Raw genomic sequence first — 14,467 nt, forward strand, 5'->3', positions numbered from 1 at the left:
GTCTAAACTCTAAACGGCCGTGTGTTACAGGATCCACATCAGCTGATTCTGCCACTAACATGAGGAGGAAAATCATGTTGTGATGATTTAATTACAAGATCAGACACTGGATATGGAATAAATGACGCACTAAAAGGTTACAAAACCACATTGGCGGTCGATTTTATTAAATAAAGCTCCTGCATTGATTGGATTTGGCTGCCCGGTGAGAAAACGAGCAACGCGGGAGACTAATGCAGCAATTACGGGCAATTTGAGACGTATCCTTGTTGCTGGATTCATACTTAATGTCCAACTGGATCAGACATCTAAAAACACAGGCTGCACGTGTCCAGTTGTCCATAACCACTGTCAATATTGGGCTTTAGAAACAGAAGAGGTCAAAGGCATCCAAACCTGAAAATGGTTCTGATGTCGGGGTGTTTCTCTGATCCACGCTTGATTTTGGACCCCAGAAGTCAGTAAAGTCCGAGAGGCTTCACTCTGAACACGGCGGCTGCCTGCTGCTGCGCGTCTGTCTGTAGTCTCTCTCCTTCACAACGCAGCCGTCGTCCCGCAGCCTCGTGGTAAAACTCTCGTCCGCCGCCAGCTCCAGCGTCACTTCTTTGAACACCTGACACACTGACACCTGTCACACACACACACACACACACACGGACGAGGTCCTGTTTGGCGCCTACATCGGCCACGATCGCGGACGTGTGACAGTCGTACCTCCTGGAACCGGAGTTTCTTGAACATGGTGATGCTGATCTCGTTGTTCAGGCCAATTTTCACTTGGAACTTTTTAACGCCGAGTTTGTTGACTCCTAACAGAAGGAAACCGTGATAAAACACCGGCTTTAAGCTGAGCATTACAACAACAACAACAACAATCGTTACCATACAACATCATCATGCGTGCCACTTCTTTCCCGATGCCTTTGCCTCTGTAGCTGGGCTCTGAGTGTGTAAAGGAAACTTCAAGAAATCAGAACCAGTTCCCTGAACGTTAGAGTTCAAGTAGAGGAGTGGAGTTGCCATGGAAACAGCGATCATGACCTGCGATCATGATCTCCAGCTCAGCCAAGGACGGCTCTGTGGGGTCGGTCAGGAAGATGTTCACGTCTCCCACCATGCACTGGTCCTCGTCTACGCTGGCGTCGGCCCACCGCTGCTTATCCAAGACGATGAAGGTGCACTCTAAAACATATTTTACACACGTCTGGTGGTGTTAGAGAATAAATATACAGAAGCAACGTGGACTGAGGGAGAAGCTGGACCATGGTGCGTGAAGGGAACAGGTGAGGCTCACTGTCGTCGTCCTGTCTCCAGCTCTGCTGCATCAGGTACTCCTGCTCCAGCGTGAGCGGCTCCGACGCTGTCAGCTGCTGCAGCTCAGGACTCTTCATCCACTCATGATACCTGCAAAAACAGGGAAAAGCCCAGACAAAGGCCGTGCGTTTAACCCACCTCCAGCAGGTTTGTTCTTAGCGGTACAAACTCCCAAGTTAGAACTGTATATGTTATATTCTTAATCGCTGGAACCCATTTCTATCCAGGATTAATCCTGCCTTTATTTTCTTGTCTCAGCCCCTTTGTCATACTTCACTTCAATAAAGTCAGCCTCTAAGTCACTCTGTTTTTGTCAGTTGCTCTAAAATAAAGGGCACTTTATTATTCCTGGCAATGAATAATAATCGACAGACTGATTCTGTCAGCTGTTACCTGGGAACGTGGTTTTTGTTGTAAGGAACCAGTACGACTTTTTGTCCCTCCAGCAACGTGTTCTCGTTTATCTTCATGACGAAAATGGGGTATTAAATCTCAAATAAACGTTAAAAAATAAAAAGATTCCACATGACTTGTCCATATCTGAGATCTACTTCCTGTTTTACACTCGCGGCTCTAAATTACTGCAGCGCGGACTGACAGGGCGGCGCGCGTCGCCCCCTGCTGGTCAGTCACCAGAATAACGCCTGATCAATAAAAATGAAATACGATCAATAAAAGTTTTAACTACACAAATCAATCGTAAAAAATTTGTGAATGTTCAGAAAACATTGACTGTTAGAAGTGACAGTTAATCAGTTGATTTGAATAAAGGCTAATGATGAAAAGGTTACATATTAGAACACGTGGTAAAATATACTCAAACACAATAATCTTACAAAACACAGAACGTCACGCATGTAATTGTAAATGTATTATTTCAAACTGTGCACATGTACTACAAGCATTGCGTCACGATCTTATGAGGCCCTTCCCAGTCCATGCCACCGTTTGATGGCGTCCTGTGGCGAGCTGACCATGTCCATCCAGTGCTGTAGCTGTGGGCCCCTGGCGTACATGAAGGGGCCCAACACCAGCATGCCCAGTATCGGTGGAGGTTCTGGGAGGAACAATGCCAAAAAAAAGGTTACATTCCTCTCTTTTAGCAGCCAAAATGAACCACCAAACTGTTGCTTTTAGCTTGTCGCCGAGCTTCTCTCCATGATAGTTAAAACTGCCAGTCAGCCTCTCAGTTTTGATGATAAATGGATGATACCAACGGGGTTCATTCCATAAAAAATCTAATGAAATAAGTGTTCCACCTGAGTGGACGCTGCTGGGCTGCTGCAGCTCAACCCTCAGACAGGCCTCCTCCAGGTGCTGCGGGCGCAGTTTGAAGGTCGTCCTGTGGCTGAACGACGGCTCGCTTTCACCTTTCACCACACAGCTGCGTTTGCTCTTCACCACCTGAGAGTGGATCTGCAGGCTCACCTGGACGCACACACCTGCCCAACACACACGCCCTATATTATAGCTATTATAGCAATGGCGGAGACGGCGGAGGGTCGACATGCCTGCGTCTGGGAGCAGCTGCAGGCCTCGGGCCCTCAGCACCACCACGGAGAGACGCTGCAGAGCTGGACTGTAGCATAAAGATATCTGCACGTCCCCCAGGTCTGAACACTGGGCGAGATCACAGGTGTTGGAATGGCTTCTGACCAGGTGGAAACATCAGCAGGGCTCCTGTGGGTACCTGTGTGTCCCCTTCTGTCTCCAGGTCCCTCCAGAGCACCCGGCCGGCCTGACCCAGCTCTCCCTCCAAAGGAAACAGGATCCGGCCGACAGCGCGTCGTCTTCCGTCCTGCTCCGTGCTCAGCACGCACACGCTCAGGGTGCTACGAGGCACGCGCACGGCCGACACCTGCCAGGAACCAGTCCCGATAAACACAAGTGTTCTTTAGAACCTTTCTGCAAAGCTCACCTGGAAGATGAACAAGTTGTTGAACTCCGGGTCGGGCCCCGTGCCCCGGGCCTTGGCCTGGCGTGACCTCCGGTCATCAGGGAGGAGCCGGAGCTCCGCCAGCGTCACGTTGCCATGGAAGCGGGGAGGGAGGTTGCTCAGGCGGAGCAGGGACACCACGAGCTGCTCGGAGCTGTGGCGGTACTCGACGGAGAAGCAGAGGCGGGGGGCCATGCCCGGCGGTGGCGCCATCACCTCGTTCAGGGGGGGGTCAGAGTACAGGCCGGCCAACACCGTCCCCACTGGGTACCACCCTGATCAAAACAGGGTTGTTCCTTAGCAACGCTGGTTTAAATGTGAGGCCAGTGCAGTGGAAGCGTCAGAAGAAGCACAACAACCTACCGCTTACTGAGAGCGAGCCCCGGGGGGCCAGGAGGTCCTTCTGGGCCTCCATCTTTCTCTCCTCCCCTTCGGTCCGGCTCCACTCAGGTTGTGTTGGGCAGCGAGGAGGCAGCTGGAACGGGATCTCTCTGGGCCTGTCACACAGGTCGCCGGATCACTCGTTATTCCCCGTCTCATTTCAACGTGCTTTTAAAGCAATTTGACCCCTGCATTGGTTTGTTTGTGATACTAACGTGGCCCAGGAGTTCTGAGACACCGGAATAACCGGAGCAGAAGGTCCCGGGGCTGAAGGCCGTGTGGAGGGCAGCTCCTCGTACTGACTCTGACACTTCTGCTGCTGCTGCTTCAACAGGCGGTACACGGCCAGGCCCAGCAGCAGCAGGACCAGGAGACCCGCAGACAGTCCTGCAGCCAACAGAACCGCCTGGTCTGGACCAGCAAACATGTTACCAGCAGGAGCATCAGCAGATGTTCAGTGTTGGTTCACGGCCTACCTGTCATCTCTTCAGCCGACGCAGCAACAGAACTGGGTCTCCTCTCGATCCTGACCCAGCTGCAGCAGCCCAGCAGCACAGCTGCCTCATTCCCACCTCCTACGTGCCGTTATCTTGCATTTGGGCTGTTGGCGTGAACTCGGGCTTTAAAGGGGCAGAGCGGTAAATGTGGAGACGCACAGCGGCGTGAACGTACGACCTGGGCTGACTAAACCATTGAATCTGATGGCGTTCCACCATTAATGGTGGCAGAGCTGCACTCTGACCCACGACCCACGACCCACGACCCACGACCCACGACCCACGACCCACGACCCACGACCCACGACCCATGACGCGGAGCAGCAGCACATATTGAGGACACGTTAACGTCCTGATATACAGATCTGGTTACGCAGGTCTAGTTAAAGCGATGCTGACTCGGCTTATTTCTGTCCTCCACGTCTTTAAAAAGCCTGATCCTTTTCCTCAAGTGTAAGTATATTATGACTTGACACCAATCTGATCTCAACTCAGAATCAAAATGGAAATTCAGCTCAGCCGCCCACTGACACACACACGCACGCGCACACACACCTTACAGAGATTGGATGGAGGCTAATGAGATGACAGCTAATCCCCTGAGCTAAAGGGAAGTGCTTCTTCATACGTTTGCCCTCAGACACCCCCAACATCCACCAGGACAGCTCTTTGTCTTCACACAGATGTCCAGTTTAGGCGACGTCCAGGTAAGAGAGAAGAGCAAGTCAAAGACAAAACCACAGCGGAGCCAAAGAGACGTGAGGGAGGAGGAGGAGGAGGAAGAGGAGGCTGTTGTGTGGGAGGCCTGCAGGGGACACGAGGGAGGACTCACAGGTAAAATGAGGTTTAATCTCAAACGTTTGCTTCAGATTTACTAATGTTCCCACTTCAAGGTTGAGTTGGAACCAAAATGTTTCAAATTCAAGAAGATCTCACACACACACACACACACACACACACACACACACACACACACACGCACACAGACACACACACACACACACACACACACACACACTATGTCTGTCTTTATTGTTTGATTGTTGGTTCTTTTGTCCACTCAACCAAAGCCCAAACGAACGCTCTCTTAATCTCAATGATTAATCTGCGCCGCCTTAACAATCAAATAATCTGGATGCTGTAATCCCGTTAGGCTAATCTGGAAATTCCCCTCGATGTGCGTGCATGTGTGTGTGTGCTGGCCGGGTTGGGTGCCGGTCAGCGGGGGACGGGTTGATGCACGCCGTGTGGACGGGCTCTTCGTCCTGTGGTGCCTGTGACAGCTTGGTTCTGGCGGTGGAGGACACGGGGACACGGTTCTGTGGCTTTGGATCCGGGCTGTGCGAAGGCCCGGTCGAGGTCTCGTGTGTCACCGACGGGTGTCAGGATAAACCACGCGTCTTTCTTTCAGGGCCGCGCTGTTGCCATGGCGAGACGTCCTCAGTCGGAGAGTTACCAGTCCGTGTGCTCGGGCTCCAGTGACGTGAGGACGGTGGGTGTGGAGGACGAGGACGACGGCGCGCCCATCTTCTCCCTCTCCCGCAGCTCCATGGATGTGGTGATGGCCACCGGGCCGCCACACAAGAGGGACCCGGCGTGGACCACAATGGACCTGAGACGCAGCTCCAGCACCAACACGCACCCCGAGAGCCACTTGGTGGCGCTCAAGCAGCTGCCCCCCCACATGTGGCAGCACGTGAACGTCACCAACAGCCACCACGTGCCCCCGACGGCCCAAACTCTAGACGTGAACACCTCGCCGGTCCTCAGCGAGCGTTGGATCGCCAACGTGCACCGGTGGAGCCAAGGTAGCAGCGGCACGCACAGCCGCAGCAGCACGCCGGACACCGTTGTGGGGCGCGACGCGACGCCGCACCGCTGCGGCCTCCCCCAGGAGACCCCGTTTTCTGCTGCTGCCGACTCCCTCGTGTCCAGTCCCATGTCTCCCTCCACCAAACCTCCGTCCCCCCCTTCACCCCTGCAGACGCCTAATTTACTTCCTGAAGTTCTGTTAACTTCTTCACCATTAATTCTGAGCCCGGGTCAACAGAAGGACTTTTCTTCACCTGCGTCTTCACCACCGGTGTCTCCCCATCAGGCTTCCACGCCCCCCCCACCGATGTCCAACTCCCCCAGTGTCCTTCAGCTCGCCAGCACAGAGGACGACGGCTTCCTGGACAATAATAATCTAGAGTCTTTTACCTTCCCTTCCCCTATTCTGTCCTCGACCAGCTTAGCAGATGCATCGGACAGCAGAAGCCTCGCTGATGCTGCAGCGCCGCACCGTCCCGAAAGCTCCGAGATCGTGGAAAGTGCTGGAAAAGTGCTGGAAAACTCCGGTGATTTGATGCCGAATTCTCCGGCGAACAAGAATGAATCGTTCCCCTCCGACAGCTACGGTGAGGTAGCGTGGGAACCAGCGCGAAGCTGTTGGATGACCCAAAGTTCTAGAGCCCCCCTGGTTTGTTCTGTGAGTGACTCCCAGTTGAGAAAGTGGTGCAGATGCGACATGAGCACCAAAGAGAGCATCTCAAAGGCTCCCAAGGGTGACGAGTTTAGAGAAGAAGGCACCATGACTTCACAGCCACACCTGGTGGACGTGGCGGTGCAGACCATGACTCCTGCTGGGTCATTGTGGGGGCTCAGGAAGATCATGTCCACCTCCAACATGGGGTCGCACTCCCTTTTGGGTTCACCGCCTGGATCAAGGCTCAACCTGAAGTCCTCAGTGGGTTCAAATTCGAATCTGGTGTCTCCGTCCTCGAGCATGTTCCCCATCAGCAGCGAAGAGGAGGAGGAGGAGAAACATGAAGAAGAGCAGACGGAGGAAACTTTACACCATCCAGACAGGAGGAGGTCCTGCCTGAAGAACCAGGGCGAGGAGAAGGAGGACGTGAGGAGAGGCAGCATGAAGCAGGTGCAGTGGGACGAGGACGGGATGACGTGGGACATTCACGGAGCATCTCCAGACCCACAAGATCTGAGCACCGCGATCCAGAAACATTTGGAGGTCCTGAGTAGCAACCAAACGGTAAAACGGGCCTCAACGAAGAAAAAAGCACCAACGCCTCCAGCTAAATCAAACGTGGTCGAGTCCCCTGACCACAGAAATCCCTCCGGTGTGAATAGAGAAGCAGCTGAGCCCAAAGGTGAGCAGAGCCCAGACGGAGGAAGGAAAATGGACAAAGGGGGCGGAGCTAAGGAGGAGGGAGAACCAGAAACTGATCCCAGATTAAGCAGATCGGAGTCAGACGCCAGGACGGAGGAGCCGGAGGGCAGCAGTCCTCCGGGGTCACCCTCACAGGGGAGCACGCAGAACCGCAAGAGGAGCGTGATCCGGTCCCTGAGGAGGCCCAGGTGGTGTTTAGGCTCCAGGAAGCTCGATGACTGAACAGTTCCGATCTGGGGAGCATCTCAAGAACCTCCTGAAAACAAACATTTAGTGAGGGGAGGTAACATTTAGGCTCCGGCTGCTCCCCGCAGGTCAGCGTAGATGCCCACACGTCTGCATTCATTCATTAAAATTGTATTTTGAAGATGTTTTAGCTCTCATAAAACCTGCGTGTTTGTCTTGCTGCAGCAGATACGTTCACACAGCAAATAAAAGACTGATGAGCGACATTCTGTGGCACCACAAAAGTCTCAGGTGTTGACAGGCTGGCAGCAAACATGTTGTGAGCGGCAGGTAACCTTGATGAACCACGGCTGCGAGGTTTGGACCATTCCGGCGCTGCCATTCAGATGAGCGGGCACATTCCCTCTCATTCACAGCCGACATAAAGCTGCGCTCACTAGTGGCTTCCACCGCAGCTCCTGTTGTGTGTCCGCACCTGAGGAGGGCAGGCGGGACGTTCCCTCACACTTTAGTGGATCTGTTCTCAGATCTTAGACGTTGAGATGTCCCACTCTGGATTGAAAAGGCCCGTTGTGGTGCGACAGCATCGGGGGAAACTGCCCAAAGTGTAAAAGTCTTCTGTGTCGCCCAGGCATCATGTGACCTGTTGTTTGTGTCCAGGTCTGTTTTCTCTTTGTCCCGTGTGCATATTGGTGCACTATGCGCATGCTATATGTACTATATATGAAAATGCTGATGGGACGCCCCAAAACCCCCCTTTTTTAACAGTATCAGTGGAAACTGGCAGCTACAGGAGAACAATCCAGCGCTCGGCCTTTGTTGTGCCGCCGCTCTTTGTCCCCGGAGGTGTGTGTTCTGTATGTGCACCTGTGTATGTACATCTGCGCGTGCTGGTATAAATAGCACGGGCTGCATGTTTGCTGGCGAATCTGCGTAAGACGATGGCTGTGCCCGGACCTCCGCCGCTCATCTCTCTGTCGCTGCTGCTGCTGCTGCTTTTGAGCAAGGCATCCCCGCCTGCAGCTGCATACACGCTCACGCCCGGGCGCCAACCTCAGCACAAGCTGCTCCACCTGGGTGAGGAAGCACACAGAGACACACAGCAACGCTGAGATATCAGCTGTGCTGACAGCTCTTCTGGGCTTTTTCTGCTCCCAGATTGGCCCACGGATTGTGGGATGGCTCACTTCAAGCCCAACATGGCGGAGAGGATTGTGTCTGGGAACGAGGCCAGACCGCACTCCTGGCCATGGCAGGTGTCTCTGCAGGTAAATCCGTCGGTCGGGTTTTAGGAGAACTCTCTAAAGAGCTCTCTGATGTTCAGGATATCTGGAGCTGACTGGATTTAAAGCAGTTTCAGACATCAAAACGGGTATGAAGTCATTCAGGAGATGGCGGATAATCAGATAAGGAGGATGAGGTTTGTTTAAACGCGCAGTTTCTTCTTAAAACCAGAATCCTCGTGCAGTTTTAAAGACATCGTGACGCTTTCGGAAAATAACAGATGCGGTTTGGCGCCATCTAGTGGTGGCAATGAGGAAGTTACAATTTAAAAAACGAGACTTATTAACTTGAAATGTGTGCTCAGGTAAATGATAAAAACACTGAACCTTCCTTAGCGAGAAATGTATGTTTCCCCTTTGTGGATGTTGTTATTATTATCATAATACCTCATTTATGTACTGGCAGCTACGTCAGGCATCAGGTAAAAACCATTTGAACAATTACAAGATGCTTTTCTCTTGGCTCCGTTACATGGAACAACATGCAAAATTGAATCTATATTAATTGTGGTTGACTAAATAAGGTAAACTGCAGCTATCCATATATATATATAAAGTAACGGCACATTTGTAATTACAAATGTATGTTTGAATGAATCCTTTAATAGCTAAAGTGTGTAATATAAATGGGGGGTTGGTAAAGGTCTGCAGTTCTCTGCCGCAGGTTCGTCCCAGGGGCAGCAAACATTTCATTCATGTCTGTGGTGGAACGCTGATCCACAAGAACTGGGTCCTCACGGCTGCTCACTGTTTCCAGAAGTAAGAAAACTCTTCCCCCGGCTCAGATGATCAAAGGCTTTCAAAGGAAAACCCCCAAAAAGAGCCACACCGTACTGAGCTTGTATGTTTCAGAGGCAAAGCAGAGGATGCCGGGAGCTGGAGGATCGTCCTGGGGAAGCATCAGCTGAAGCGTTCCGAGTCAGTGGAGAGGATTTTCCCGGTGAAGCGGATCTACAGACACGAGAGCTTCCGATATCCCACCCACAGCGAGCTGGACTACGACATCGCGCTGGTGAAAGCGGCGACAGACATCAACCCTTCCAACTTCATCCGCTACGCCTGCCTGCCGCGCAAGCAGACCGGCCTGAGCCCGGGGCACTACTGCTGGGTCACCGGCTGGGGCGTCACCCGGGGTGAGGGGTCGAAGGGAGGAGGCACGAAGACCTTCGGCTCGATTACGATGCCAGGGAGGAGGATCGGGGATAAAAACTCTCTGTGTTTCAGGTGGGAAGGAGAACGTGTCTCTGGCAGAAGCACTTAATCAAGCACAGCTGCCCATCATCGACTTCAAGACCTGCCGGCAGAAGAAGTTCTGGGGCGACCGCGTGCGCGACACCATGATCTGCGCCGGCTTCAGAGACAAGGAGGACCCGCCGGCCGCCTGCCAGGTGAGAGGGCGACGGAGAACGGTTGCTGTGTGGGGTTCTGATGGGCTAACGAGCGTGTCGCCGTCTCAGGGCGACTCCGGCGGCCCCCTGCTGTGCCAGCTGGGGCGGGACCGCTGGGAGGTGCACGGCGTGGTGAGCTTCGGCCCCATCGGCTGCACCGTGGAGAACAAGCCCAGCGTCTTTACCCGCACTGCCGCCTACACCCCCTGGATCGAGGCCACGCGGATCAGGGATTTCTTCCTGCACTGATCGGGAGGCTCCGTTTGCGGTCCGTTGCCATGGAGACGGCGCTTCCCAACGCTCCGTGTTTACAGGATGTGCTGTGCATAGTTGGCAACACTGATTTGTGCAATAAAACTGGCTCAAGATAAGAAGATAATTTGAAGTGAGCGGTTATTTATTTGCGTTCGGGACATAAACGACGTGTGTTTACAGCGATTTCTTCATTCACGCACAGAAAAACAGCTTCAATAAATAAATGTAAGACTCGGTGCTGGGACGGCGCGGGTGCAAATCTCTTTGCTCTTGAACCTTTTCTGAGCCCAACAATGGGACTGCCGAAGCCACATGAAATGGGTTTATTGATTTTTCTCCAAACAAATATAGAACAAATTAAAAATATATAAAATCCTGTGAGAGGTTCCTGGTAACTGCGAAGGAACGGCTCAGAGGATCAGAGAAGAGAGGGATTGTGGGATGTTTACAGGTGGATTACCAGTTCAGGATTATTTGCTGCTTCTTTTTCAAGGTCAGATGCAGGAAAAGGGACCAAACTGGGCTCAACTAGCATTTCCCTCAGAAGGGACAATGTCTTTGAGTCTAAATCCCACTTTAAGTTGTGATTAAAGGCCGCGTCCTCCTCAATGATTTGGCCCTGAAGTTGATGCGTGTTTGGGCGACGTTAATAGAGCCTGGGGGCCGACGATGACGAGCCCGTGATGTGCTCCCAGTTGTTGTAGAGAGCGTAGGCACCAGACAGGGCGAAGCCAAGCAGACCTCCTCGGGCAACACCCTTCAAACCGCCTGCAAACACAGTGGGGAAACAGTGGAAATATCGACAAAAGATCACGATCAAGAGCACGTGGAGGCTCAGCATAAACCGCTGAGTACAACTACGATAGAAACCCACCGGCTGACTTGAAGACCATCCCAGTAAGCGTCCCGGCGGCCACCGTGTTGATGTCGTCTTCCGCCCCTCTGGCCTTCTCTATCGCCACACCAAAAGCACTATAAAGTAAGGCTGCAACGGGAAAACCGGGACACATTAAAGTCAACCGATGGGACCCATCATCCAGAGGATTCCCTTTAAATAAAAAGATTCCCTTTAAAAAAATAAAATCGTACCAACAGAGCCCAGAGAGTTGGCCCACGAGGCACCTTGTCTCGTCACCATGTTAATAATCCTGTGAACACAAAACAGACTTTTGTGAAGAAAAAGTACTACGAGACGTTATTCTGCTAAGATCAAGTCCAACTGTCACACTCACTGGACGTTGCGAGGTTTGGACCATGCCATGTCTCTAGTCTCCTTCAGACCCATCCTGAGGCCATTTAAAGCTCCAAGTGTTGCTCCTGCAACCAAAACAGCCAGAAAGGTTAAACTTTACAGTCCCACAGCCTCTCTCTCTGATCCATGTGGACACAGAGAGAGAGACATGTCTCTTTTTGACGGATGTGATGAGACACTTTGACATCTAACCGGTCATGCAGGATCCTCCGATGGTGAAGAAAGCCAATTCAAAGCGTCCTCTTGTCTTATTAGCACCCGTTGGTAAAATGAATTCATCTGTGTCCTAAACACACCGGGACACGTTAAAATGAAGCACAAACGTTCATCTTAAATATCAATTTAGCTGTGACCTACCTGGACCAAGTACCGAGGGTCGACGTTAAGATAGGGGGACAGGGGGCTCATTCCGCTTACTGAAACATTACATGTCGGTTATATTGTGCAGAAATCGACGTTTCCATTTGGATCATACGGACATGAAAGCAACTTTAATACGCGTAGTTTTTAAGATAGCTATAGTATGTTAGCAGCTATAGCATGCTAGCAGCTATAGCATGTTAGCAACCAAAGGCAGCAGAGCTTACTTACAGGGAACACCGGCGAGCTCCGCATTGGAATATTCAGGCGCACCACTTCCAAACAGACTCCCGAGGCTGGCTTTGAAGCCGCCCGATCCTTGTGAGTTGTTGTCCATGTCCGTAGGTATCCGTGCGGTCACCTGGCCGACGCTAAAGCCGGGGGAGCTGCGTGCTAGCTTAGATGCTATTCGAGTCACGACAAGTCAACGACACGCTGCGGATTCACTGACAGGAATAGAACTTTTCCCGACAATATATATGTTGTACCTTCGCCCTGATTTCTTTTTTCACTAACCGTGAAAACATCTAATTTTTATATCAGTTCACTGAGCTCGCATCCTTGTAAACATTGACCTCCAACAACACGCTTTGCCGTAAATTGTAGCCGCTGTCGTGCCGTTTTTACGTCACGTTGTTGACGTAATCATCTATCTTATCTAACCTATCTCACCTTGTTGGAAAATTAAAATGAAGCCCATTTCTGATTACTGTAATGGAATACTTAATTATTCGTTTGATTTAGTTTTACTTTACTTTTTTTTTTACTTTTTAATTTTACAAATTAAACTTTAAATACAGTCTTTTTTATAATTGTCCTTGCAATGTCCTCGTGCCTCCCGTTTAATGTGTCATTTTAATCTCCTAATCTGATATAATTATAATAAAACTGCAGTACTGCAGTTCTCCGCGCGTGGCGCAAGGGGGCGACATCGAGCTCCCCGTGAACGAGGAGCCAGCTGTAATAACGGAGGGGTCAAAGCTGCAGCTCTGCTGCATGTTGATGAGACCTGATTTAAGAGATCGATTTAGATAAATTTGTTCCCTGTCACGGCGCTGAAAAAGAATTTGCATGATGCTGTTTGCAGGGGGGGGGCCTCAACCTGAATAAAAAAGCTTCCCTGTGACGCTTTTATGATGTGCGTTTCACGGTTGTGTACGTCTTATCGCGCACTTACCCGCGATGCCATGCAAAGACCACACGCACGCGTACGTGCACGCCCGTGTATGCTCGGCCCCCATCCATCAGCTGCCGGTCAAAAGGATAGAAGCACTGAAGGAATTTAGTGTGTTGAATTTCCCGAATAACAGAGCATCTTATTTGGCTCCTGCCATTGTGTGTGTGTATTCAGACGAGGCCAAGTGGAGCGATGAAGTTTGCCATTGTCGCCCAGTGTGGGTGTTTTCAGCCGCTCTGGCATGATCTTTGAGTTAGTGTTCTCTCTGTTACTGCCCAGTGTGCCCACTGTCTCTCCCACAATGCCCCATTCAGCACTGGGCCTCCCTCTCTCTCTCGCCCTCTCTCTCTTACACACACACACACACACACACACAGGCTGCACTGCCACCCATTTTGTGCCTCTGACTAATCGTCCTCGTCCTCCTCCCCATCATCATCCTCATCCTCATCATCATCACTGGGCTACAAACCAGATTTTGAGTAGTAGAACAAAATAGCCGTGATGTCATCTCTGTTATCTTTTTTCATCCACTCTTGTTTCCATCTTCTCCTCCACTTCCTCTCTCTCTCTCTCTGAGCTCACAAACACAAAAGACAGAGAGGCCACGACAGGAACCTAGTGTATGCTGGTTGTCAAGGAGACAAGGAGACAGTGTTGGGTCTTTAAACTGCCTCAGAGGGGTGTGAGAAGTTAGGGGGAGTTGGCCTTATTTACATGGGAAGAGGACGAGCGAGCGAGCGGGCGGGCGAGCGAACGGGGTGTTTGAAATACAACTGTGGGGCGGCTTAGACGACCTCCGAGTTATTTAGCTGAAATCATTCGTCCAGTCTGTCATCAAATATTTGCCAAGCAGAGGAAATCTGGGGCTGTTCTTTATGTGGGGGGAGCAGTAATGTAAATCAGCCTGTCTCTCTCTCTCACACACACACACACACACACACACACACGGAGCTCTGGGCCCCCACCTCGGCCACATCGGGGGCCGACTGCAGAATACATTAACAGATTTGTGAAGAGTGTTTCTGACCAGACTGGAACAACAAGAAAACTTGACTGAAAACAGGAAACAGTCAGACAAGAGTCCCCCCCCCCCCCCCCCCCCCCCCCCCCCCACACACACACACTTTCCCTCCTCTGCTATCATGCACACGTTTTCCTGTCCAGAGGATTTTCTGCAGCCCCCCCCCCCTCTCTTTGTCTCTCTCTCTCCCTCTGATATCGGGGGTGGGGGGTGGGAATGTGGCCACAGAACAGGCTCAACTCCAA

General features: G+C 51.6%; 5 protein-coding genes across 8 annotated transcripts; 2 read left to right on the forward strand and 3 right to left on the reverse strand.

Annotated features, from left to right (window-relative positions):
* Nucleotides 1-137: 137 nt before the first annotated feature.
* nat9 (N-acetyltransferase 9) lies at nt 138-1,917 on the reverse strand. The gene is made up of 6 exons (XM_003978150.3): nt 1,708-1,917; nt 1,295-1,404; nt 1,042-1,182; nt 883-942; nt 715-809; nt 138-628 (listed from the first exon to the last, which is right to left on the reverse strand). The coding sequence occupies exons 1-6, from the start codon at nt 1,782-1,784 to the stop codon at nt 479-481; spliced, it is 633 nt and encodes a 210-aa protein (XP_003978199.2). The 5' UTR covers nt 1,785-1,917; the 3' UTR covers nt 138-478.
* A 225-nt stretch (nt 1,918-2,142) lies between these two features.
* Nucleotides 2,143-4,242, reverse strand: syt15 (synaptotagmin XV). The gene is made up of 8 exons (XM_003978149.3): nt 4,108-4,242; nt 3,847-4,042; nt 3,614-3,747; nt 3,233-3,525; nt 3,005-3,172; nt 2,826-2,934; nt 2,574-2,756; nt 2,143-2,371 (listed from the first exon to the last, which is right to left on the reverse strand). The coding sequence occupies exons 1-8, from the start codon at nt 4,112-4,114 to the stop codon at nt 2,232-2,234; spliced, it is 1,230 nt and encodes a 409-aa protein (XP_003978198.1). The 5' UTR covers nt 4,115-4,242; the 3' UTR covers nt 2,143-2,231.
* A 179-nt stretch (nt 4,243-4,421) lies between these two features.
* On the forward strand, nt 4,422-8,201 carry LOC115249917 (uncharacterized). 4 transcript variants are annotated; one of them, XR_003888526.1, is made up of 4 exons: nt 4,422-4,581; nt 4,769-4,962; nt 5,540-7,611; nt 7,709-8,201. XR_003888526.1 is itself a non-coding variant. In XM_029836523.1 (3 exons), exon 3 carries the CDS (start codon nt 5,555-5,557, stop codon nt 7,517-7,519), a length of 1,965 nt encoding a protein of 654 aa, XP_029692383.1. In that variant the 5' UTR covers nt 4,422-4,581; nt 4,769-4,962; nt 5,540-5,554; the 3' UTR covers nt 7,520-8,201. The 4 variants fall into 4 exon arrangements, 2 of the variants coding, with proteins under 2 accessions (XP_029692383.1, XP_029692388.1); XR_003888528.1 differs by having other exon boundaries at nt 7,712-8,201; XM_029836523.1 differs by having other exon boundaries at nt 5,540-8,201.
* Nucleotides 8,202-8,312: 111 nt separating this feature from the next.
* Nucleotides 8,313-10,533, forward strand: LOC101066013 (elastase-1). The gene is made up of 6 exons (XM_003978134.3): nt 8,313-8,560; nt 8,642-8,751; nt 9,431-9,525; nt 9,619-9,899; nt 9,991-10,154; nt 10,224-10,533. Exons 1-6 carry the CDS (start codon nt 8,425-8,427, stop codon nt 10,401-10,403), a joined length of 966 nt encoding a protein of 321 aa, XP_003978183.1. The 5' UTR covers nt 8,313-8,424; the 3' UTR covers nt 10,404-10,533.
* timm23a (translocase of inner mitochondrial membrane 23 homolog a (yeast)) lies at nt 10,531-12,651 on the reverse strand. Its single transcript, XM_003978148.3, has 7 exons — nt 12,253-12,651; nt 12,019-12,077; nt 11,854-11,947; nt 11,642-11,726; nt 11,499-11,557; nt 11,284-11,394; nt 10,531-11,177 (listed from the first exon to the last, which is right to left on the reverse strand). The coding sequence occupies exons 1-7, from the start codon at nt 12,356-12,358 to the stop codon at nt 11,056-11,058; spliced, it is 636 nt and encodes a 211-aa protein (XP_003978197.1). The 5' UTR covers nt 12,359-12,651; the 3' UTR covers nt 10,531-11,055.
* Nucleotides 12,652-14,467: the final 1,816 nt, after the last annotated feature.

The sequence above is a fragment of the Takifugu rubripes genome, chromosome 1 (genome assembly GCF_901000725.2).
Source record: "Takifugu rubripes chromosome 1, fTakRub1.2, whole genome shotgun sequence".
Classification (NCBI taxonomy): Eukaryota; Metazoa; Chordata; class Actinopteri; order Tetraodontiformes; family Tetraodontidae; genus Takifugu; species Takifugu rubripes.

Bases quoted from the DNA above. Each gene is read 5' to 3' on its own strand.
- LOC115249917 (XM_029836528.1), top strand. From the start codon at position 5,555: ATGGCGAGACGTCCTCAGTCGGAGAGTTACCAGTCCGTGTGCTCGGGC.
- syt15 (XM_003978149.3), bottom strand. The intron at 3,748-3,846 runs GTTAGTATCACA...CCTGTGTGACAG, and splicing joins TCTCAGAACTCCTGGGCCAC to GCCCAGAGAGATCCCGTTCC. The intron at 2,372-2,573 runs GTGGAACACTTA...TGTTCCTCCCAG, and splicing joins GCCCAGCAGCGTCCACTCAG to AACCTCCACCGATACTGGGC.
- timm23a (XM_003978148.3), bottom strand. From the start codon at position 12,358: ATGGACAACAACTCACAAGGATCGGGCGGCTTCAAAGCCAGCCTCGGG. The intron at 11,727-11,853 runs GTTAGATGTCAA...TTTTGGTTGCAG, and splicing joins CGGAGGATCCTGCATGACCG to GAGCAACACTTGGAGCTTTA. The intron at 11,178-11,283 runs GTGGGTTTCTAT...CTGTGTTTGCAG, and splicing joins GATGGTCTTCAAGTCAGCCG to GCGGTTTGAAGGGTGTTGCC.
- LOC101066013 (XM_003978134.3), top strand. From the start codon at position 8,425: ATGGCTGTGCCCGGACCTCCGCCGCTCATCTCTCTGTCGCTGCTGCTG. The intron at 8,561-8,641 runs GTGAGGAAGCAC...TTCTGCTCCCAG, and splicing joins GCACAAGCTGCTCCACCTGG to ATTGGCCCACGGATTGTGGG. The intron at 9,526-9,618 runs GTAAGAAAACTC...TGTATGTTTCAG, and splicing joins GCTGCTCACTGTTTCCAGAA to AGGCAAAGCAGAGGATGCCG.
- nat9 (XM_003978150.3), bottom strand. From the start codon at position 1,784: ATGAAGATAAACGAGAACACGTTGCTGGAGGGACAAAAAGTCGTACTG. The intron at 1,183-1,294 runs GTGAGCCTCACC...AATATGTTTTAG, and splicing joins CTGGAGACAGGACGACGACA to AGTGCACCTTCATCGTCTTG. The intron at 629-714 runs GTACGACTGTCA...TGTGTGTGACAG, and splicing joins AGAAACTCCGGTTCCAGGAG to GTGTCAGTGTGTCAGGTGTT.